The sequence below is a fragment of the Bactrocera oleae genome, chromosome 3 (assembly GCF_042242935.1).
Source record: "Bactrocera oleae isolate idBacOlea1 chromosome 3, idBacOlea1, whole genome shotgun sequence".
Taxonomy (NCBI): domain Eukaryota; kingdom Metazoa; phylum Arthropoda; class Insecta; order Diptera; family Tephritidae; genus Bactrocera; species Bactrocera oleae.
Genome location: NC_091537.1, coordinates 76,937,193 through 76,961,987, shown reverse-complemented (window position 1 = coordinate 76,961,987; position 24,795 = coordinate 76,937,193). Strand labels below are relative to the sequence as shown.

At 32.6% G+C, this 24,795-nt stretch overlaps 2 protein-coding genes across 15 annotated transcripts in view; one reads left to right on the top strand and one right to left on the bottom strand.

Annotated features, from left to right (window-relative positions):
* Mondo (MLX interacting protein mondo) overlaps positions 1–5,368 on the top strand; it is a 32,483-nt gene extending 27,115 nt beyond the window's left edge. For all 9 annotated transcript variants that reach the window (XM_036376449.2, XM_036376448.2, XM_036376445.2 and 6 more), the window contains 7 exons: positions 265–1,463; positions 2,478–2,821; positions 2,912–3,157; positions 3,227–3,354; positions 4,507–4,630; positions 4,703–4,832; positions 4,896–5,368. In XM_036376449.2, coding sequence (XP_036232342.2) covers positions 265–1,463; positions 2,478–2,821; positions 2,912–3,157; positions 3,227–3,354; positions 4,507–4,630; positions 4,703–4,832; positions 4,896–5,029 — 2,305 coding nt within the window. In that variant the 3' untranslated portion in view covers positions 5,030–5,368. The remainder of the gene's footprint in view (positions 1–264; positions 1,464–2,477; positions 2,822–2,911; positions 3,158–3,226; positions 3,355–4,506; positions 4,631–4,702; positions 4,833–4,895) is intronic.
* Positions 1–24,795, bottom strand: part of Kua (Plasmanylethanolamine desaturase Kua) — a 52,412-nt gene that overhangs the window by 10,422 nt on the left and 17,195 nt on the right. For 4 of the 6 annotated variants that reach the window (XM_070106946.1, XM_070106949.1, XM_070106948.1 and 1 more), the window contains exons 2-4: positions 24,352–24,514; positions 24,077–24,288; positions 23,784–24,002 (exon numbers count right to left, since the gene is read on the bottom strand). In XM_070106946.1, coding sequence (XP_069963047.1) covers positions 23,784–24,002; positions 24,077–24,288; positions 24,352–24,514 — 594 coding nt within the window. Of the gene's footprint in view, positions 1–21,441; positions 21,753–21,812; positions 21,983–23,783; positions 24,003–24,076; positions 24,289–24,351; positions 24,515–24,795 lie in introns of those variants that run through there. The other 2 variants (XR_011395484.1, XM_036376458.2) reach the window with 2 other exon arrangements.

Below are 24,795 nucleotides of genomic sequence, written 5' to 3'. Positions count from 1 at the left end.
AATGAAATATAAAAAAGATCGTATCATTACCTACAACTTTGCCATATAGTTTTTTTCTACTCGTAGTTTTGCTGGAAATCGAGACAAAACCGATTTTAACCGACCACCCTCTCCTCTTTTTCTTCCCAACCTCAGATCGCCTGTATATTATTTTTCCTTTCATTTTTGTTATTTTATCTTTCTTTACAATGTGTTTCATACCACTATGATATTTTACTTTGAAAAATGATCGAATATTTTTCCATATACTTAATATTACTGCAGGCGGGAACCACATAATTATGATAAAGCTCAACCAACATTGCATCAAACCACAATTTATCAGCAAATGCTGGCAGAACACCAGAAAAGCCAACAGAGTCAACATTTGCAGCCTACCTTACCTTGCACAGCCTTGCAACATCATAGCATATCCTACCATCAACAACAACAACAGCAGCAACAAATACAATCAGCGACTACTCAATATCCCACACCTGCCACAATTATAAGAGGCACCGGCGACGGTGGCAGTGGCGCAGTATACGGTGGCTATGGTAGTGTTGATATATCAGCCTCAGCTAATAGTGGTCTTAACGTAAACAATAATCTGCTTAATGTTTCTATGGTTAATCAAAAGCCGAAAGGTTACGCAATAATACAGACAACCACAAATTGCATGCCCAACACCACACAAATCAATGCTAACAACTCACCACACACTGGAAACACATCAGTGCTGTTGCAGACGGTGAAAACGGAACCACCATCCACCGATATGCTATCCATGTATAATTTAAGTGCTTCAAATGATGTTTATGGCATCAACACTAATCTAAGTTGTAACAATAACTCAAACGCTTATAAACCTTATCCGAGTGTGAGTAACTTTAAGAAATCCGCATCCACTGGCGGCTACATTAATATGCGCGTCAATACGAATTCGCCCTATATGAACGATCAAACCCCGAATGCACAACACGTACACCAACAATCGTTACCTCTGAATTTAGGTTGTCAGGTGACTTCGTTGCCCAGCCCCTTACAATTACAGGTACAAGCACAATGCCAGCTATCGCCTTCATCTAGTCATCAGCACCAACAACAACAACAACAGTCTACTCAGCATCTCTTAACAACGCAGCAGCAACATCAAATGCAGCAGCAACAACAACAACAACCCTCTGTGAATATGATGCCACGTGAAATGTTTCGTTCGAATAGTTTACCCTTAAATGTGACACTGCAAAAATTGGAGTCACGCTCAAGTCACGATAACTTCGCTGTACCCAAATATCAGGCTAAAAATAATAAGCCACGCTCACGCAGCAATTCAATACATCAGCATTCGCTAGTTGCACCCAGCGGCGCCAATAAGTCCAGTAGTGCAACGAGTAGTAATCTGATGGTCTCACCACAGTTGCAATCAGCTACCAGCGATCCGATGTTAAATAATAGTACCTTAGCTCAACTTTTGACAACGAGTAAGTTAAAACATTTTTAGATTTGTAATGCCAAGGAAACTTGGACCTATTGCGTCCGCCCCTCATTTCAAATTATTTTATCTAACTCAGTAGCATTAAGGAAGCATAACGCGGCTGCGCTTTAAACTGAATTTTATGAAATGTTGTTATATTGCTTTATAATGTTCACTTTGATATAAAACGGTTAAGTTTTGATTTTGTTGTAATATAAATTTCCCTCGAAGTTATACGACTTGTCGTTTTTGAGATAAGGTCCACATAATGCCCCAGGATACAAATCTAGTTGATTCATATGACACTGCTTACAATTATTATTGGTAAGCAATTCTGCAGTTTCCATAAAAGTTGTGTCTACGTAATCTAAATTGATCAGGATTTCTATAGGCCCATAAAAACTTGGAACCAATACCCAGAATCAATTAGGCGTTTTTTTGCGCTAATATCACATACATAAAGATCCCGCCTTTTACAGACGTTGTTATTTTTGTAGCAATAGTAGAAACCTTTTTATTCCATGAACAGGGTATATTAAGTTTGACACAAAATTTGTAACACCCAGAAGGAAATGTTGGAAACCGTATAAAATATATAAACAAATGATAGCGTACATTTGCCATTTCAACTGACCGATCAAAATCAAGATAAAGATCTTTCTATATACTTGTTTGCTTTAAAAATGCATCTGTGAAAGTATTATGGCTTCGGTGCAACGGAAGATAACATTTTTTCTTATTTTTGGATTCAATGGAGTTGGATCGCAGGGAAAATATTGTCTGTTTCCGAGAAAATTATAAATTTAAATTCCAGTTTTATTAAAAGTTTTGTCCGAATGCGAGTCTGAATTTACTAATACCCATATGTAGAATTTTTATGAGACATACTACAGTAACATAACTTAGCTCAGTGAAATGCTCCTTTCGTTCATCTGATTAACTTCGTAGATAGATAAAAATTATAATTTTTGTGATTTGCTTTAATATTATAGAAATAAATGTAATTTCATGTATTATCTAGGCTCACGCTCATTGCTTAAGAAACAAAGTTCTTCCTCAAGTGCCATATCAAATATAAATGTTCCGATGCCAGCTGTAGTGGTGCCACCTCCAGCGTCTTCGACCATAACTGTAAACACAAATAAATCACAAAATAATGTCACCACATCAACCAGCACCAATTATTTTGCAACACCCAATATACAATGCGCGGCCACTAATGTGTCGGGAACATCAACGGATTCATCATACTCTCCTCACGGCATGCGAATGCATCAAGAACAACTGCAGAAGTCACCAAAAAAATCTACTTCACTGCCAACACCGGCGGCACCACAAATGTTGCATAGCCCACCTTGCAGTAAGGTAAAAATTAATAAAATAATATTAATTTACTTAAGAAGGCGGAAAATAGTATATATAATATATATAAAATTCCTAATTCCCATCAATCAGATGTTGAGTTATCCGCCGACAGCCAGTCAAGCAGCCATGTGCACCAATACCTTGAGCTTATCACCAGAATCGTTTCACGATCAAGACTCACCGCTTTCACCAACACATAGTTTGAAATTTCCACGCGAAAATCAAAGGCGCGCCGGTCATATACATGCCGAACAAAAACGACGGTATAACATTAAAAATGGTTTTGATTTATTGCATTCGCTTATACCGCAACTGCAACAAAATCCCAATGCCAAGGTAGGTGATATCACTTTAAAATAGCATAGTATGAACCAGTTTTAACACTGATTTCTTTCATTTTTACAGCTGAGTAAAGCGGCCATGTTGCAAAAAGGTGCGGACCACATTAAACATTTGCGTGCGGAACGTAATCAATTGAAGGATCATATGGAAGCTTTGCTTAAGGAGAGAGACATTCTCAATAACTCGCTAACGTAAGTTATCACTAATATAGGTTATGCTAATTGGTGTAAGCTTTCTGGCTTATAGCCAGGGTTTTGACTTTTTTTAATAAGAACATTTGTGGATTATAAGTAGATTTCCAAGTTTTAATTTCAACATTTTAGATTAAAAATTAAATTGTATATTGGATTAGATTTCAAAGGTTTAATTAGACCATCTTAAAATAAATCGAATTAAAAGAATAAAATTAAATATTTTTAATCTAAGATGTTGAAATCACAAATTGGAATTCTAATACAATTGAAATTTTAATTTTTAATCCAAGATGTTGGAATTTAAAATTGAAAATATTTTGGATGCTTTTACTTAAAAATTGAAAATAATATTTTTATAAATAAATAGTAAAAATTGAAAATTAAATTTTTAACTCGAAAATCAGAATTAAAAGTTTGCTAAAATATAAAGCGTTTTAAAGTAAAAGATGATGACTCGGTGCGAGCTCTAGTTCAAAATTATAGAACACAAAGTACGCAAACGAGAAAAAATGTAAATAAGAAATTTTAAATAAACTTTTAATCCGGTTTTTGGGATTAAAAATTTTAATTCAAATGTTAACTCGAAACGATGACCACTGAAAAATTGTTGTTAAATCAGTAGACTTGAAATGGCACGCGAACGTGATCAGCGTTACGGCTATCCTTTACGTTGACTATACATGTTGAGTATAACTCGTATATGTAGGAATTTTAATTCGAAATTGTCACTCGCCCGCTATGGATTTACGTGAAATAAGTTGATGAAGCAGTAAAATAAAGTTTCACTAATCCCTTATTGTTCATGACAGGCTTGAGTGAGACGTCGGCTTTAAATTTTCGGGAAAACAGCTTAGCAGATATTGCTTAAAGGGAAAGTATTGGACTAAGTACATTTAGACTGATATATTACAGCCCGCGTATATCGTTTTGCCAAATGAGATTTTTTTTTAATTTTTCTACCCTAAAAGTTCAAAAGACAAAAAGTATGAATCAATTCAGTATGCACATGCATATAGATCGGTAATATAAATATATAATAGGGGTGTAGATATATATATCTAGTTGTAACGTTAATTAAAAGTAAAATTTTCTTGGTTTTCTAAATGATCACATGTTCCGATTAATGCTAAAATTTAATTTTCACCGCAGGCATTTGCACTCAATCCTCCCAGCTAATGGCGCACCTGTGACACGTCAAGGCACAGAACATGTTCGGCAGCTGTATGATCAGTATGTGCGCCATCGTACAATGCAAGACTGGAAATTTTGGATTGTAAGTTTTTAATAAGTAATTATAAAAGAGATGTATATGCATTGACTATTGCATTCTAATATTTTTTCGCAGTTGGGACTTATTTTAGAACCCCTGTTAACCTCTTACACCGCATCAGTGTCCAGTGCCAGTTTGGAGGAATTACGACGCACAGCGTTTTTATGGGTCGACCAGCATTGTTCGCTGATTGACTTGCGGCCAGGTTTGTAGTGTTATTGAAATTTATTTAAATAATTATATTAATAAATGTGCTTTTTTCCTATAGCTGTTTCTAATAAATTAAAGTACTTGTCAATGAAAACCGATATTTTGTCAGACCCTCCGTCAACTTTAAAAGACGAAGTCGCAAAAGCTGTCTATAACAACTCTGGACACCATCCCAATTTGCATGGAACTTAAAATATACTATATATATATATATATATATATGTATATTAGGCGATTGTTAAGCATAGTGATGTAAAATTTTCGGTTTTTGTTGCTAATCTTTTCAAGAATTTGTACAAATATTTTTTATTCAAAAAAAATCGTGCCTATAAATTTAAAAAAATAGTTATTGTTATACGTTAATAAAGTATGAGAAACAATTTTAATATAAACAAAAGCTTTTCAAGTAATCATCTCTTCAATAGACTCCAAAAGGCAGGGCTGCAAAGAATTCATTAAAAAAAGAAAAAAAAACGTTCGTTGCATCGAAGCTATAATACTGTTCACAAATATAAAAGATTTTATACAGATCCGAAATGATAAATTTACCGACATATTCGGTATAGATATTGCTAAACTAGCAAAAATCTTTATATTATATATAATATTATATATAGGTGCTGGGGTAATCCGGTGAGGTACTTCACATATTTGCGGTATTAAACTATAATACAAGAATATCCAATATAACACGTTCATTGAATTTTATAAATACAAATTGACCAATATATACCGTATATAGCCAACCGAAAGGTTGAAATCCTTATACGAGGTATATGGGAGGTTACGTATATGAGTGATAGAGGAAGTATTCACCCGATTTTAACCATTTTATTTACAAAACTATTATTAGTACGAGACTATCTCTGAATTTCATTGAGATATCTTACATATTGACCGATATACCGTGTGAAGCCAACGGGAAGTTCGAAAATCTTTATTTTAGATATATGGGGATATATTGAACCGATATATTGAACCGATTTTACCCATTTTTAACACGAGGGCATTCTGTTATATAAGATTTCAATACTAAATCTCACAGATTGACCGATATTTTCGGAGGCACTGGGGTCCACATAATTGGTATCAGGGGCCTTGAAAGGTTGAGGTCTGATATCGAAAATTTTTTGACGCGAGATGGAATACCTAAATTCACTATTTTCGGAAAGTGTTATTGCAATAAGGTGAGTAGTTCTCGATTTATAATTTGTAAAATTAAATGAAATGTGAAATTTAAGGCATTTGCACTGTGTGGAAGCAGGTGCCAAAAAGATTTGTCTGGTGCAAATTTGGGTGACATACATAAATTGAATGGTTTAAGAGATTTATACATTAAACCTATTAGAGGGCGGGGCCACTGCCATTTTATATTATATTCTGGCTTTGTAGTCACACTCCACGATTTTAGAATTTTATCTGATAGGCCTACTCCATTCTTCCTGCGCTCGAAATGAAATAATACTGTTTTAAGTACGAAATACGAAAATTCAATGCTCGTATACGGCTGTAATAGTTTCTTCATTTGACGAAAAGCGTAAACGTTCTTGTTTCAATTGAGGATCATGCTGGTAGATCTAAGTCTCATCCATAGTTATAAAACGACGCAAGAAATCGGTTTTATTCTGCTTAAAACGCTCCATATTATGCTGAGAAAAAGGCCATATCAATGCTTTCAATTTTCTCAATTGGTTCACTTACAAAATGGTTTTATTTTTTAACAAAAGAAAAGGCCATATCAGTGTTTTCATTTTGAATTTAAACCTTATCCATAGTGAAACACGTGCAGCTTCTTTAAATACTTTCTCCTTGAGCCTGTCTTTAGTAGTTACGAACATATGGGAATTTACAAAACGATTTATAAATAGCCGTACCAAAGAAAGAGTTGCTGTTTTTTCCACATAGTACCGTTATAGCCTTATCAAACGGTTTTAATACCATGTTTTCCATGTCGGTCCACTCCTGTTCTGTCATTTATAGCCGTAATGCATCATTGGTTTTTGTTACTCTTTTATCGGACAAAACTAAACGAATTGCATTGCGGTTTCATAGCAAGCTTTCAGACATAAAATATTTAAGACATAAATAATTGTAAGGGGACTTTTAGCAATGTTAGAGTGATGAAAATGTCCGGCTATAATTTTACCGTTCTGTTCGTATTGTGTAGCAGCATTTATTGCGGCTTGTTGTAAAAGAGGCATTGCACTTGATGGATAAAGGTATTTCTATTTTTGTAACGCTATCATGTGTTATGCTCTCAGTTCTTTCCGCCTAATTCCTGTGCGCTAGTACTTTTTTAACGGCCGAAGCAATATTAACTGCATTTGGTCTGCCTATTAATTTATTTCCAGTATATTTTTTTAATTTTTTGAAATAACTAATGTAAACAGTACCTTCCAATTGCTTATTGCTAAGAGTGACGCTGCATAGCACGTAGTTATTAATATATTGGGCTTCCACCGAAATATAGGCAATACTTATGTGTTAGCTCCAGTAATTTTTTCCTTTTTGTGCACAAACTTTAATTGGTTGTTTAATGATGATGTCAAGCAATTGAAGCTGAGTACAGCAACACATATCGATCATACTACTCTGCGACCATCTATGGACTTTTTGAAAAAATCTCATACCCAACTGGCTTCTCTTCTACTCATTTTTTGTTATAAGTTAGACAACTACAAATAGTTGATCAAAAACTTTTCAATAAAATAAAATTCTTTAATAATAATTAGAATTAATTAAAATTACTATTTACAAAAACGCAAATTTTAACTCAAGAAAAGTGGTGTGGAAACTTTTACAAATTCTTTCTACGTATATACATAAGTTTATAGAAACTTTTCAGTAAATAAATTAAAGTTTCCACCCGATACCACGGATTTTCTAAATCCCATACAAGTAGAATTTAACTTGTACTCAACCCTCAATTTTGCTTTCCTTTCCAGAGAAGAGTGAGAAACAAGTGAGGTGGACAGTGACACAGGGATAAGCATCTATACGGATGGGTTCAACCTAGATAATCGAGTGGGAGGTGATGTCTTTTCAGCAAAATTAAGTACCAGAATCACCTTCCGAATACCAGACCACTGAAGTGTTTTCCATGCGGAGATCACATAATAATTTTGTTTCAATTCAAATTAAAAACAAAATCAAAACAAACAAAAAACCAAATTATTCAATAGAAGCTGCTGCCAAACTGCATTACAATATCATATTGGCTTCTTCACTATTGGCATTTTTAGCAGTGAGAAACTTTTATGTAGCGCAATCCATTAGTATGTCGCATTTTTTTGCTATGAACCTTCTGATTTTTTTAGTGATTAATCCATGTGCAAATACTTCTGATCTTTATCAATTTCAAACACTTCAGTTTTTAATTTTTTACAAATGTATCCCAACAAATGTTCTATACCGTCGAATTCGAGATTCAATAATTCGTTGTCAGTACTGTGTTCTTCAGAAATTTTCAGTTGAAGTTTTCGTAATAACATAGTAAACTTAGATGAAATGAAGTCAAACATACTAACATACTTGCTAATAACTATCTATTTGAAAGCCTATACACACCAGTAAGTGATAACCGTGTCTCTTCTAAATCCGATGTATCGTCGGATTCAATATTGCCGCAATCGGCCAAGCAAACGGTTTCAAAAAAGTGTTCAAGAATGTCTTAATTTAGATGATAAGTTAATATGTATATTGAATTATTATTTTGAGATCGGCATAAAGGAGTTGAAGAGAGCTATTTGATTGAACAAAACTTAATTTTTTTAAAGATTTATTACGAATTCACATTTATTTTTGTAAATGACAAAAACTTAAATAAATATATCGTGCACTTTAAAGTTATTAAATTTTGACTAACCTCCGCCTCGCAAAAGATAACCCAAAGCATTCTTAAATCCCCATTTTTGCGAAATCTTAAGAAATGTGTGTTTGAACCTATTGTAATAAAAATAAATAAATAATTAAACGAATATTTTAAAAATAAATTTTTTTCATAACAAATACTAATTCATATCACTCACATGAATTTTGGAAGCGATTTTTGCACAATTTATACCATACTTCTAACACTTTTGAAGTGAACTTGATATTATATATTTAAAAAATTTGGTTGGTTTTTGATATACGGTTTTTTCAAACAATGGCGCATGCTGCCCATTTACCACTTTTTTTTTAACGGATTTGACTTATTTCAATCATATAGAACTTAAGATGCTATGCGTGTACAATTATATACATTTTTTTTGTTTAGAAAATTCAAATTTTATTTCCAATTGATATATTCTTGAAGTCTAAAAAAGTTTTTGAAATAAAAAACCATTTCATAACATCTTTGATACAAATTCTTATCAATTGCTTACAAGAGCAGGACCATTTATTAGCTTTTATAACAAATATTTTAACCTATTTCAAGAATAAAATAACACAAACATATTTAAGAGACTATGGCAATTAACCAATTTGAACCAACTTCGTTATCAAACATATGATTTCAAAGTTGTCGTAACCTTGTATTCTATGGGCAAAATTGTTGGGCAAAAATGTTTCTTAAACAAGTAAGGAAGGGTTAAGTTCGGGGGAGACTGAACATTTTATACTTCCGCAATTTTGAAAGATCATAGCCGGGGGCGTATTTTTAGGAGTTGACAAAGTGAGCACTATTATTAGGAAAAGATGCTCTTTCATTAATAAATTTCAAAGATTGACCGATATTTTCGGTCAGATTTAGGCACTCGGATCTACATTTTAGGTGAAGATTTATGATACTATTGCGAGATGTGTAAGACTGGGAGAGATGACATAGCTTGAATTCAGTAGTGCATAGTTTTGTACCGATGTCATTTTTCATTGATTTATATACTGCAACTTGAAAGAATCAGATGAAATTCAAAATTATGTTACATGAGAAGTAGGCATGTTTGTTGTCCGATTTTGCCCATTTTCATTCTACAATATAAGGATATCAGGATAATGTAACGTATCGACTTTAGTTGAAATTCGTATAGTATTTTAAGGGGTTGAATTTAATGATTCTGGCGCTCTTGTTTAGTGAGATACCGCAATTTTACTAGTTTTCAGGATAACCGTTATATGGGAGGGGGGCGTGGTTATCATCCGACTTCATCCGTTTAACACGAAGTAGGAGTAGATGCTAGAAGGACTTGATCTCAGCAAATTTGGTTACAATTTTGGGACCTAAGATGAAATACTTTGAGCGCACTATTTGTGCACAGTTTTATTCTAATAACTTCAATAATATTATATTTGATGTGTATACTGTAAAATCAAGGAATCAGATGGAAATTTAAAGTTTGTTACATAGGAAGTAGGCGTGGTTGTCATACGACATGATAGAAATGCTTGGAAAACCTCATGTTTAAAATCTTATTGAATTAGGTCAAATAGTTCCTGAGATATAAGTTTTTACCTAAAGGTAAGCGGTACCACGCCCCTTGTCCAATTTTTACACTTGTTCCTATAAACTCTTTCCCTGCCATCTTGGTTGTGAAATTTAATGCCTGTGGCACATTTATTCATTGAGTAATCGCACTTTTAATAGTTTTCAAAAAACCATTAAATGGGGAGTGGGTGTGGTTATTATCTGATTTTATTAATTTTCACAGTGTATGAAGAAGTGCTAAAAATGCTTCTTCTCAGCAAGTTTGGTTGAGTTGGCTGTAGCGGTTTGGAAGAGTTATACATTTAACCATTTAGGGGATGGGGCCACGTGCACTTTGAAAAGATTTTTAGCTCGCAGGTGTCCCTGGCTATTGCGATTTCCTGTACCAAATTACAGTTCTGTATCTTAATTCAGTGCTTAGTTATGGCACTTTAAAGATTTTCGTTTAATCGCTTATTATAGGCGTGGCAGTAGTCCGATTCTGCCTCCCCCTCCATGGTGCCAAGGAATATGTTTAGTTTCATTACAATAACTAAATTTTTACTCAAGTTATCGCTTGCACGAATAGACGGACGGACAAACGGACGAACGGACAGACAGTCATTCAGAAGTCAACTCGTCACGTCATCCTGATCATTCATATATACATATATAACTCGATATCCATCTCGATTAGTTGTTTAACTATTATACTCTGTAGCAATATATTGCAAGAGTATAAAAATGTTGGGTCATTTGACGAAATTAATTATTAACCGCTAACTCAAATTATATTAAGTACATCTTCAAATGAAATATATATGATACAGGTTTGCAAATAATGCATTAAAGAATTAATTGAATTAACATTTAAAATAAAATTTAAAAAAAAATTAATTTTTAATTTTTAACCCCAACTATCGGATTGAAAACTTAAAATGAAAAATTTCAATCTTAAGCATATAATTAAGAGTTAAAAAAAGAATTTGTTTTAGAATTAACACTTTATCGAGTTTATACAAATCAAAAAGTAATATTTTAATTTTTCAGTTTTTAATCCCATACCTCTTGAATTAAAAATTGAAAATTTAACTTTTAATCTTAACATCGAGATTAAAAAATAAATACCTAATTTTTAATCCCAAATTTCTGAATAAAAAAATTTGCTATCTTTATGTAATATAAGCTCAACCGACGAGGCTAAAATAAATACCTATATTGAGTGGATGTTGAAAACGTCAACGAGACGATCGGAGTTCATTATATTAGAGGTTAAAGTAGCTCCATTAATATTCAGGGCTTAACCATTAAAATAATTTTATAATTAAACCCTGAACAGGGTATATTACGTTTGCCACGAAGTTTTTAACACACAGAAGGAAAAAATGGATACGTTAAAAACTGTATATATAAGTGATCAGCATGACCAGCTGAGTCGATATAGCCATGTCCGTCTGTTTATCTGTATATACGCGAAAACTGAGGGACTCAGACTTCACTCTTGTTTTCCCTAAGAAACTGCTAATTTGTCGGAACCGCCAAATATCGGACCACTACAGCATATAGCTGCCATACAAACTGAACGATCGGAATTAAGTGCTTGTCTGCAAAACTTTTGCATATGACGAAGTATCTTCAAGAAATTTGACATGAATTATTCTTGTAAAGATTTTTTTTTATATTTGTGAAGCGTATTAGGGTAAGGATGCAACTGAAATTCACTTTTTTTATTATACTCTCGCAACCTGTTGCTATAGAGCATAATAGTTTTGTTCACCTAACGGTTGTTTGTACCACCTAAAACTAATCGAGTTAGATATAGGGTGATGTATATATAAATGATCAGGATGAAGAGACGAGTTGAAATCCGGGTGACTGTCTGTCCGTCCGTCCGCCCGAGCAAGTTGTAACTTGAGTAAAATTTGAGATATCTTTATAAAACTTGGTATACATGTTTCTTGGTACCTTAAGACGGTTGGTATTGTAGATGGGCGTAATCGAACCACTGTCACGCCATCACAAACAAATAAATTACCATAACGATGCTCCACAATAAGATACAAGACTGTTACATTAGGGATGGGCATCCGCAGTTAAATTTTTTTAAGTGGGCGTGGTCCCGCCCCCTAATATGCTTAATGGGCTTATCTCCTAAACCGCTAAAGCTATAATAACTAAATTCACTAGGAACAAATGCTTTTAGCACCTCTATCGACAGTGTGAAAATGGATGAAATCGGGTGACAACCTCGCCCACTCCCCATATAACGGTACTGATAAAAACTACTAAAAGCGCGATAAATCAAACACTAAACACGCCAGAGACATTAAATTTAATTTCCGGGATGGTATGAGATGACTTTATAGGAACCGACTTCAAAATTAGACAGTGGCCGTGGCAGCGCCCACTTTTAAGTGAAAACCCATATCTTGGGATCTGCTCAACCGATTTCAACCAAATTCGGTCCATAGTATTCATCTCATATTTCTACGAAAATGGGATTACAACCACGCCTATTTTCCATATACCACCATTTTAAATTCCATCTGATTCTTTCATTTTCCCTATGCAAATCAAGCAACAATGATTGCATCGGGGTGAACCTTTGCGTGAATAATGCGTTTAAAGTATGCCACCTTGTGATCAATAATTGTCTAAATTGAACCAAAACTGTTCAAGCCGCTAAGTACTGAATATGTGGCTATAGTTAACGTTTTACCGAAAATATCGGTCAAAACCTTTGATAATATTGCAGTATGTTGTGTGTCAAAAATGCGTTAAACCGGATCAATACTTCCTTTAATATAAAATGCCAACACCTGAAGTAATTTCCCGGTTTGATCCTTGCAAGTTGCGAGAGTATAAAATTTTCGGTTACACTCGAACTTAGAACTTCCTTAACTTGTCCACTTAGTTTTATTAGCATATCACACTTTCTGATCAACGTAAGCGGTTAAAAGTTGCTGGACGGAAATCATCGAACAGCGTATATTGAGTTCAGGAAAAGGTTTGGGCTTGTTACATTAATTGCTCATTTAATATATTTTCAAGCAATTTTATAAAGAATAACGAGAATCATTAAATGTAGTAAGATAAAATTTCACATATTTTTGGTAGTAAACTATAGTAATTACCCAATATTAATTAATTTTGCTAAGATATCTTACATATGGACTGGTATATACGGTACAAAGCCAACCGGAAGTTTAAAAATCTTATATGGTATTAGGTATATGGGAGCTAAGAGAAGTAATAACCCGATTGTGCCTATTTTTGGCACAAGGGCTTCTCAAAAATAGGCCTCACAGATCGACCGATACGTTCGATAAAAAATCAATAAAATGCACTGGGGTGTTTTGTGTCTGTGTCCTTGAAAAGTTATAGTTTGATTTTGACAATTTCTCGACGTACATTAATCGCACTATTTGTGCAAAGCCTGAAAGGTGGAACTTAAAAGCGTGTTATATGGGAAATAGAAGTGGCAACCATTCCCACGTATTACAAAAATGTTTGGATAACCTCACACATCAAATTTGGTTGAAACTGGTAACGAGAGAATACAAAAGAAATGTTGGATGTTGATAAAGATGTTAATTATAATAATAAACCTTAATCCAGTAAAAATATAAAAAAATGTTAACCACTAAATTAATAACATAATAACGCTTATTTGAATGTAACACAAAGTCCTGCAACAGAAACCAAAAGTGTATTTCATAATAACGTTTCCGCTTCCTATAATACAGAAGTACAACGTATGAATATAGAGAAAAGTTATGAAGAAACATGAAAAAACGTTAACTTCGGTTGCACCGTAGTTATAATACCCTTCAAAAATACAAAATATTTGTATTTTGATCGGTCATTTTGTATGGCATCTATATGCTATAGTGGTCTGATCTGAACAATTTTTTTGGAGATTGCACCGTTGCCTTAACTAATAATCCATGCAAAATTTCGTGAAGATATATTTTCAATACAAGAATTTGAGTTTTTGAGGGACTAGCTCGCGTATATATAGACAGATGGACGGACAAGCCGACATGACTTAACTTAATATGCCCTGTTCAGGATATAATAATCGACTTGATAGACAAATACAAAAGAAATTTACATTAGATGATGCAATCGAAGCTTTCAGAGAAAATTTTATTAAAAAAGGAGTGTATATTAGAGGTAGACTTGAAACTACCACCTACTTTAGACACTTAAATTTAAAGTATGACGCTATTGTAATAAAAGTTAAGTGCAGCTATTATACAAGTAGTAACTTCAGCTCACTCTCTCCGATTACGCCCATCTACGAACTCGTCCTCACTTTTTTGCCAAGGAACTCATGTACCAAGCTTCATTAGGATATCTCAAGTTACAGCAGGCAGATGGACAGACAGACAGAAATGCATGTTATAACTCCATTTCTATCTCAATTAGATTAGGTGATACAAACAACCGTTAGGTGAACAAAACTATTACACACTGTAGCAACATGTTGCAAGAGTAAAAAAAAGGAGAGTAATGTAACGAAGCCGATCTAATAGAGTTGTGACGATAAAAGAGGCCACAGCTTCGATCGGCTAGTCAAAAATAGCTGTTTTATACATCTCTAACGGCAGTGAGAACAATGTTGATCAGTGAATAAGTTAAATGAAATGTAATCACTTCAAATGGTGAGAGCATGATATTACAAATAAAAATAAAATAATATCAGTGATAATAATGAATAAAAAGTAAGTTATTTGTATTTGATGTTGTAATTAGTTTAAATATATACTAATATGTGTTTGAAATGTAGAATTAAACTAAACTAATAAAATACAGCTTTCTCGGAGCTAATGCAAATCTACCAGGAATTAATAAAAGGGATTTGTGAGAAGACGCATGTGAAACCTAGGTGGAAAGGCATAGCACCAAAACTGAATAGTCTGGGACCACCTGTACGAAGTGTTTTAGATGTAGAAGTGGTTAGAAACACTGATGACTAGGACACTTCGATTAGGGATTTTATTGCAGTGGCAACGCAAGATTCGAGAGAACCAGTAGCCTACAAAGCGTGAAGCACAGTCCTTTCCAATAAATCTAACACTCGGAATGCTTAAATGATATCCAGTCTTTACATTCGTGTTTTTCTTAACTTAAAACCTTTCAGGATATATAATAAGAAGATGGTAGATTGAACAAGTGCGATATTATTATCGTTTCCTACGCTTAGTTGATACTTGAGCACATAACCTTTGAGTCGCAGAAAACTGTAATATCGTAGGAACATTGCATTTCTTACACCTGCTTGTAATTTACTTTCTAGTCGTGTAAATAAATACTTGAATGCTTATTTAGACAAACGAAAATTTTTAATAAAACTTTAATGATATAAACATATTTAGTTAATTGCTTGAATAACACATAAAAACTATGTACATTTGGTCCTCCAACACCAAACGGTTAGATTCATCTCTTAACTTCCTTCTTAACTTTGCTACCTTCGTTAAGCTAGCATTTTCATTCTTATTTTCATCATAAAACCACAGTTCAACACTCTCCATTTTCTTATTTTTTTGATAAAATACAATTCTCAAATACACCAAAAAATTGAAAACAAACAGCTGTTTACAATTCACATAACCATTCACAAACATTGAAACATAATCGACTCAATCGACTGCCCATATGAATATGTATATGTAACATATGTATGTTAGGGTGGGTAAAAGAACAGAATATTTTTTTTTTTCGCTTCGTACTCAAAAAAATTGGTTTATAGGCACCTCGAAGAAAGGCTCTCCAAGTATGTGCTTTTAATTGTAATGGGAAGGGTCTCCCATTATAAATATAAAAATTTTTTTTAACACACCCTAATATGCATATGCATATGTACATATATACACAAATGCATCTATGCAGATCAACATGCAACTGCAACTAAGTGGTATTTCCTTTGATATAAGCAGTGTAATATTATTAATTCACATAATTTTTTTATGTGAAAATATTTTCTGCTGAAAAAACATAGATACCATACATATATGTATGTATGTACCATATAAATATAATTTTTGCTTTCCATTTTTGAGTTTGTTTTCAAAAACACGTATACATATATATTTCTTTTCCTTGTGCGCCTGGCGGCGTATAACAACAACAATGCAATAATTGCTTTACTTCCGGGTTTGTGCACCCGCTAAATGGCGTAAACCATTTCCGGTTTGTTTGTTGTAAGCAGAAGTATTTTCTGTTGAAAGTATACAAACACTACCTTTTTGTTTACAATTTACATGCTTTATGAGAGTTTTTATTTGCTTCCTCTTCCAATTCCATAAGAATGACGTCAGATGAATAATCATGCAATCTTGTCTTCAATTATATTCTTGATTCTTGTATGGAATCTTGTAAAGCGTATTAAAGTTTCGGTGCAACTGAAGCTAACGGTTTTTCTTGTTTTATTAAAATGTTTCCCTTATTTATATTATGGATAATACTTTTTGGGTTATGACATATACATATGTACATAGGTATTGAATATATTTCAAAATGCTCATAAAAACATATCTTTTGTGTATTTGTATATTACGAAACGTAATTAATTTCCTCAATTTGTTTTAATTTTGAAGTGTCACGCCAGTTTGTCATCTCTCCGTAACCCTGCCATATTTGCCATTATTATTTCGAAATAAATGTTTGCCAAATAGATCCATATTACCGACTGAGCAATTTTTTATTTTGATATTTATGAAAATAGCATTTTAAAATACTATACTAAATGCCTAACACTTGCAATTCATTATCTTATTTAAATAAGGTCGACAAAATAAACACGCATATGGCTAGCCATAATCACAATGAATATTGCTTTATTACTTGCAAACAAATACAAAATTGCTTCAGAATAAAGTTGTTTACAAATGTATATAAGTAATCGTATAATAATCAACTTATATAGGTATTCGTACATATTTGTACATACATATTTGTTTGTGTAAAAGGGTGCACTCTATAAAACGTACTCGTACAATTCATGACGAAGTTTAGATTGTTTTTATATTTGCTTGTTTTTAGCCACTTAACAGACTTAATTACAATCTTAAGATTTGAATTATAATTAAAGCATAAGTTGGCCTTATATTATACAATATTATTAATGATGATTTGTAATGTTTCTTCTCATATTTTCTTTTGTTAAGGCAAAATGTAAGTCACTTACGTTTTTTTATGAATTATAATTATTTTATATTAAAGCTTTGGTTTTTGGTAGATGTTTCCATTAAAGAAATAAAATGGCATAAGCGTAAAAAAGTGCACATAATATGCGCTTATTAAAAATTTTAAATTGTATTCCTTAGATTAAAATTTAATATTTTTTTTTAATATCTTAAGAAAAGCATATACAATTTGTGTATAAATTAATGTTGACGTAATTTAAAATTTTAAATTCGCAATTAATATGTCACTCAAAGCCAAACTTTAAACATTAAAAAACTTACTGCGGTAGAATTGAGAAATTGTTTTATTTTAAAAGTACCGTATATTGAATATAATATCCATTGATTATCATATTGGATATAAGTGAAATCCCATTAAATTATGTTCAAATTAGGGTTTAGGGGTAGTCGGAATTTTTATGAAATCAATTTTTTTCTTTCTCTTAAGAATCTTAGAAATATTCCCTGAAAATTTGAAGTAAATCCGACAAATACTTATCGAGTTAATCGATAATTAGCAAAGGGATCTCGGGCGCTCTGGAAAATAATTTATTATTTACTTTACGTAAATCAAGTGTAAAGCTTTAAATGCAATATGTTTTTTAACTGGTGATCACTGTAGCTCGAAAATCGCTCGGTAGACTTCAATCAAATTTAATTGATTTAATTTAATTTGAAAACATGAAAAACTAGTGCAGTTTAATTTTAATTTTTTATAAATCATTAACTGTTGGATTTTTTCCGAAAATCTTGAAAACAATTTTCTGAAAATTAAAAAAATCTTCGATCAGGCACTAGATTATCTAATAATAAAATACATTTTTTTCTTGTCTGATTGATTTTAGATAAAATCTCCAAGGATTAGTGATGGTCACCGTAAGGAGCTTCGGTTGGAACGGGATCAAAACAATCTTTACTTCAAATGATTAATTTTGTTTTTAAATTTATATTAAATTAGATCGAATGATGCAATGTTTTTACTTTTATAGAAGAAAATAATTTACTGCCAAAAAAATATTTAAAATTTTCATTTTTTCCTGTCTCTAACTACACCTAAACCCATAAAAGATTGCGTTTAAGTAAGTAGTCTTAAGACAGCCCATACAATCACTAAGGCTTTGGTAGACATTTCAATAAGGATCATTCACATGACATGCACCTCCGCATTCATTTCATAATACTTTAAATGATGGAAAGTTAATAAAAATTTTGTGAAATATATAAATTAGAACACCGTACATGAATTGTTATTAATTGTTTTGCGAATTACTAGAAAAATTTAATTACTATTACAGATTAGCATGAAATGGGATATACACTTATTACAAATTTTAACTAAATAACAGTGATTAGTACATAAGGTGAATGTGCATTACCAAACTTTAAATATTCCTAGAACATATATTATTGATTTCTTGAAAAGATAAAAGCAATCAGCAAGTTAAAAATGGATTGCCAGTACCATTTCAACGATTACAGCAACATGTTACTACAATTGTAATAACACAGCTCTACAAATTTTTTTGTGTTGCCCTGGATATGTTAGCAAATTTTGATGTTTTTAAATGCCCAGATTATTATTAGAATTTATTCATGAAAGTAATAAAATTGCTCTTGTTGTTATGATTAATGGTTACCCAATATTTCAATCAATTATCGGTATAAAGTTATCAATTATCAATATAAATTTATGCTACCAGTCATGATTAGAGTTCTGTGCACCTTTCTCGCGCTTACAAACATCACGTGATCCCCACTCCCAGGTTCCGCAGTAACCGAAAATAAAAAATATATGCGGAAGTTTTAAAAAGTTAAAAATGTCAAACGTGAAGGTATCTAGAATTGCAATCTATAAAATGTCGCTCTCATTTCAAAAGTAATTCACATGTACTACTCAAAAACACTATTTTCTCCAAATACCCAGATCTACCAAATTTATTTTCTCAAAATGAGCTCTGTGCTTTAATACGTGATCAAGTTGAAAATGATAAAATATTTTTTCAAAGATTTTGACGTGAAAGAATATTATTTTAATTACATTTCTAGAAAATGCCCGAAGCTTAGTATGTTGAAAGGAATATTTGATACTGCAATTAAAGCAAGATAAAAACGTTATCAAAGTTTTGACTGTTCTGAAAAGGGAATCGTGGAAAGGTTTTATGTTGATATTCGAAGATTCCCTAAGTAACCATTAAGTACCAAATTATGAAGAAATTGTGCCAAATATGCTTACAAATTTTCATACTCTACGAGCAAATATAAGTATTATGTTAGACTATCTCCGGATTCATCTAGGTAAATTATCGGATAATTTAGGAAATTATAGTGAAAAAAACGGAGAGTGGTTCCACCAAGATCTAAAAGTGCTTGAAGAAAGGAACCAAGGTTGATGGGATCGTCATATGATGGTAGATTACTGTTGGTCCGTAAGCAGGTATTGTCGAGTGGAAAATTATAAAAGAAAAACTCATTAAAGCAGTTTTATTGAAATATAACATATGTTTTCGACATTTGTATCTCTGTTTACTGCGATGTTAATGCTGCTTAAACGAGAGCCAATCTTACAAAATCATTAATAGTTTCATGAACTGCGGGCATAAATATATCCAAAATCGATCTTATGCATACCAGGACAACAAAACCACTGTAGACCAGTGTGATTGTTGTCAGCAAGTTGAATATACATTACTAGCAAAACTTAGTGATTATAAAAAATTAGACTAATAACGAAAGTTTTGTGATTACAATTCTATGGTACATTTTTTTTTAAATCGTATAATACATACGTATATTTCATTTTAATGCAGTGTAAGTATTATGAAACCAAGTCAATTTAATCGCAGCTTACGCCTTTGACTTATACCCCTACTACGGTTTGAACTCAGTTGAATTAAAGTTAAAGCAATTCAGAACAACTAAAAAACTTTTTTTGTCATTATGAACTACCACGGCAGTAAAGAAGAAGTTTACGAACTACAACTAATTGATGTTGTCAACCTAAAAAAATTGAAGATTTGGCTTATAATTAAAGTGCTGAAAATTTTTAAACGAAAAACTAAAATAATTCAATTCAGTTATTGCTCACGAAAGAGTAAATAAACAATAAACACATATGTTTTGATTGATGTTGCAATGAGGAAAATGTGCGAGTCAGAACTGATGTGCTGCGCATTCTTTCCATGAATTTTAAATGAATATTTATAATGTATTTTTGTATGTAAGATGTAACTGATTAAAAATATTTAATATAAAATTATTTTTATTAGTTTATTTTTTTAGTATTTCAGTCAACCGCACTGACACATCAAACAGTTATATCAAAAAAAAAATTGAAAATCGATAAAACTGATTTTTTTTCACGATTTAACTTGATATTCATAATACTGATATCAAAACTTCAACTAAAATACATTCAACTAAAATACAGTTGAGTTGCAAACCGTAATCGGGCCATTAAATAATATAACTTCATAACAGCACATTGAATAAGATTATTAATTGTTTTCAATTAAAATTTTTGGTTTTAAAAATTAGGTTTATTGTTAAAACTGCACTGTATTGAGTGATGCATTATAATAGTATTAAAAATGGCTTGGCTTAGAAATTATAAATAATAAAGTTTAAAGCATATATTACATGTCACACGTATGCTCTGCTATGTGTCTAATTTGTTATATTTTGAAGTAAAATAAATTTATCGTTTTTTAATTTGTTTGTTTCTAAAGAATTGACCGATAGTTGTTATTTAAGCAGTTTAATAATTGTATTATCTATAAAAGCTTAAATTTAAATGATTTAAAAATGATATTTTCTTCTAATTATGCGCTATGTGGTGTATATTTGTAAAAAAGCTTCCTAACTCTCCTAGAGTGTTCACTTAAATTATTTAATTGCTTGTGATATTTGATGTTAAGTTGTTGTTGCACTTTCGCTCAACATACTGTGTGTGTGTGTTTGTGTATTAATTTTATGAATGTATATGTATGTTTTTGTATGAATTTTGAGAAAATCTTAAAAAATTCTAATTAGTATGGGCAAACTAATGCGACTTGTTTATTCAACATTTGTACATTCAGCGCAAGAAAAATTATCATAAAATTTTAATAATTTTTTGTGTATCATTTGCAGAAACATCCGCACGTGTACACACATACCGGTGCATACGTACATTTGTATGTATGGTATCGACTAGTTTGTGAGGATCTCGAGAATTAAAGCCCATTTCTCAGCTTTGTCCCAATACAGTTATGTCATCTTTTTTGCCCACTTGAGGTCATCATCGCGTGCCTTGCAGCCTGTACAATACTCAATTACAGCCTCTAATGTGGGCCAGAATCTAATTAAATGAAATTTAATTCAAAAAAGATCAGTTGGATGTAATCTATATTGAACCTACTTAATCTTTTCTAATGGCCAATTCAGCCAGCCCGTAGTAATGCAAAAATATGTCTCATGCGGTGCTACGTGATGTATGCGGTGATGTTTTCGTGGTAATACTATGTGATAGTTTTGCAAGAAAAGAACCCATCTCGGCAGACCCCAATAAGTATGCGACCACTTGTGAATCTGTAATATACAGAAAATAATCGATAAATATTTAGAATTTCTGAACACATTGAAAAGCGTTGCTGCTTTTATGACATAAATATGCTCGGAGACTTATAATTGTCTGTCAAGTGAAAATCAGTATTAGAAATACGCTTATGTAGTGAGCACATCAACTTGGTATTTTGAAAGAAAATTACTTACAATACCAAATTACTAAATACTACTAACAAGTTTGGAAGAGTTAAATTCGGGAGTAACCAACCATTTTATACTCTCAGATTTTTGAAAGATCAAAGTCAGGGACATATTTTCAGGAGTTGAAAAAGGGCACACTATTATCTGGAAAAGATGTTTCTTCCTCTATATGTCTCAAAGATTGACCGATATTTTCGATATAATATTTCCGACGGAACTGACGTATCGAAATTAGCTAAAATTTAATAATTTAATATGGGAAGGGAACGTAGTCATCATCCGACTACAATACATCCACTTACGCCAATTATGGGGAAATGTTAGAAAGATGTGTTCTCAGCAAATTTAATCAATTTAGCATTAATGCTTGTTAGATACGCGTATACTTTAAATTTCATAGCAGCCGGGTCCCCACCCTCTTTTTATACTCCCGCAACCTGTTGCTACAGAGTATAATCGCTTTGTTCACTCTGTAACGGTTTTATGTATCACCTAAAACTAATCGAGTTAGATATAGGGTTATATACCTATATATATAAATGATCAGGATGAAGAGACGAGTTGGATTCCGGGTGGCGTTCTGTCCGCCCGTCCATCTGTCCGTGCAAGCTGTAACTTGAGTAAAAATTGAGATATCTTTATGAAACTTGGTACACAAATTTATTGGTACCGTAAGACGGTTGGTATTGCAGATGGGCGTAATCGGACAAAAGTGGGCGTGGTCCCGCCCCCTATTAAGTTTAATGTGCATATCTCTTAAACCGCTAAAGCTATAACAACAAAATTCACTGAAAACTAATTTTTTGATCACTTTAATCGACAGTGTGAAAATGGGTGAAATCGGGGGACAACCCTGCCCACTTCCCATATAACGGTACTGTTAAAAGCACTAAACATGCCGAAGCCATTAAATATTATTACTGGGATGGTATGAGATGACTTTGTAGTAAGCGCGTTAAAAATTAGACAGTGGGCGTGGCACCGCCCACTTTTAGGTGAAAACCCATATCTTGGAATCTGCTAAACCGATTTCAACCAAATTTGGTACATAACATTAATCTCATATTTCCATGTTATAGTGCGAAAATGGACGAAATCGGATTACAACCTCGCCTATTTCTCATATATCACCATTTTAAATTCCATCTGATTCTTTCACTTTCCACAATGCAAATCAAGCAACAATGATTGTATCGGGGCAAAAGTTGTGACCAAAAATTGTCTAAATCGAACCAAAACTGTTAAAGCCCTTAGGTACTGAATATGTGGACCCCAGTGCCTATAGTTGACTTTTTACCGAAAATATCGGTCAATGTGTATGATATATAGTTGAAATTCATATACTTGTAATAAAATAAATAAATGAAACCTTCGATAATAGTATGTTTTGTGTCAAATTTTTCACAGACAGATGGGACCATGGACAGACAATCACCCGAATTTAACTCATCTCGTCCGAGCGTTCCAATGAATAGAGATACTTTGAGCTAAATCCTTTATAACTACAATTGGCATTCTTCAACAGCAAGAAGAATATAGCGACTCTCCATTTTCTTGTGTTCAAAAATTATTTTTTTGCCGGATTTAGAAGTATATCATTTTCACCATATTTACTATAACTCACCTGATTTGTCATAGCTACAAATATTGAACACAAAAACAAATATGATATCCAGCCAAAATCTTGCTGGATGTCTTGAGGTGATTTCGTGTTAAAGCTGTATGCTAAGAAGCCCAATATGGGTATGCTAACCATAAAGTTGTCACCATTGGTTTCAATGAAGTCATGCCGCGTTATAGATGTTGGATCCAGATGATGTTCACGGAAAGGTCGTAAAAAATTCTGTGCAAATGCAAATTTTAATTCATATATCCACATACATTCATATGTGTGCTTATTTTATAAATTTAACCAACCTTCCCAATAACCGGTAATTCAACGCTACCCCAAGTATCAGCTGCCCAGTGGACTAATCCGGAACCGAAATCGGCAGTTATAATACCACACAATGCCGACACACAAGCCACACTCAGTCTTTCAAAATGTATATGTTTTAGGATCAGTATCAGGTCAACTAGCATGAGTGCGATGCACGTGTAAACGCAAACAATCTCTTGTAGACGTTTCCCTACAAAATACGAAACCAAAGAATATCTGCTGTAGAAAATTAAAAAGTATATTGAACTTTTACCTGGGCCATACAGCTTAGCAAGCTCTTGTGCACCCTTATGTTGTGGTCCCCAACGTGGAGAATTCTTTTCTGTGTTGAAAACCTGTTCGAGTGCCGAATTGCCATTCGGATCCTCCTCAAGCATTGAATTTTCCATAATCTCTTGATCACTTTTTAATGGCATCTGGAAAAGTCAATACATGCGTTTAATAACACATTAAGGTGTTTTATTGTTTTAACTAAAAAGTATATATATTTTTTTTAATAATTATGAGGTATTGAATTCAGCCTAAACTATCTCCCAAAAATGCTATATTAGCATTAGAGCTTATGTACTAAATTTTCGTTGAGAGTAATCATGAGTACTTGTACATATGTATATCAGGATGAGATATATTTTGCTGTCAGGAAGTAAACTAAAATTAGAAAAGTTTTAGAAGCATGAATTCGGCACAATTCTAACTG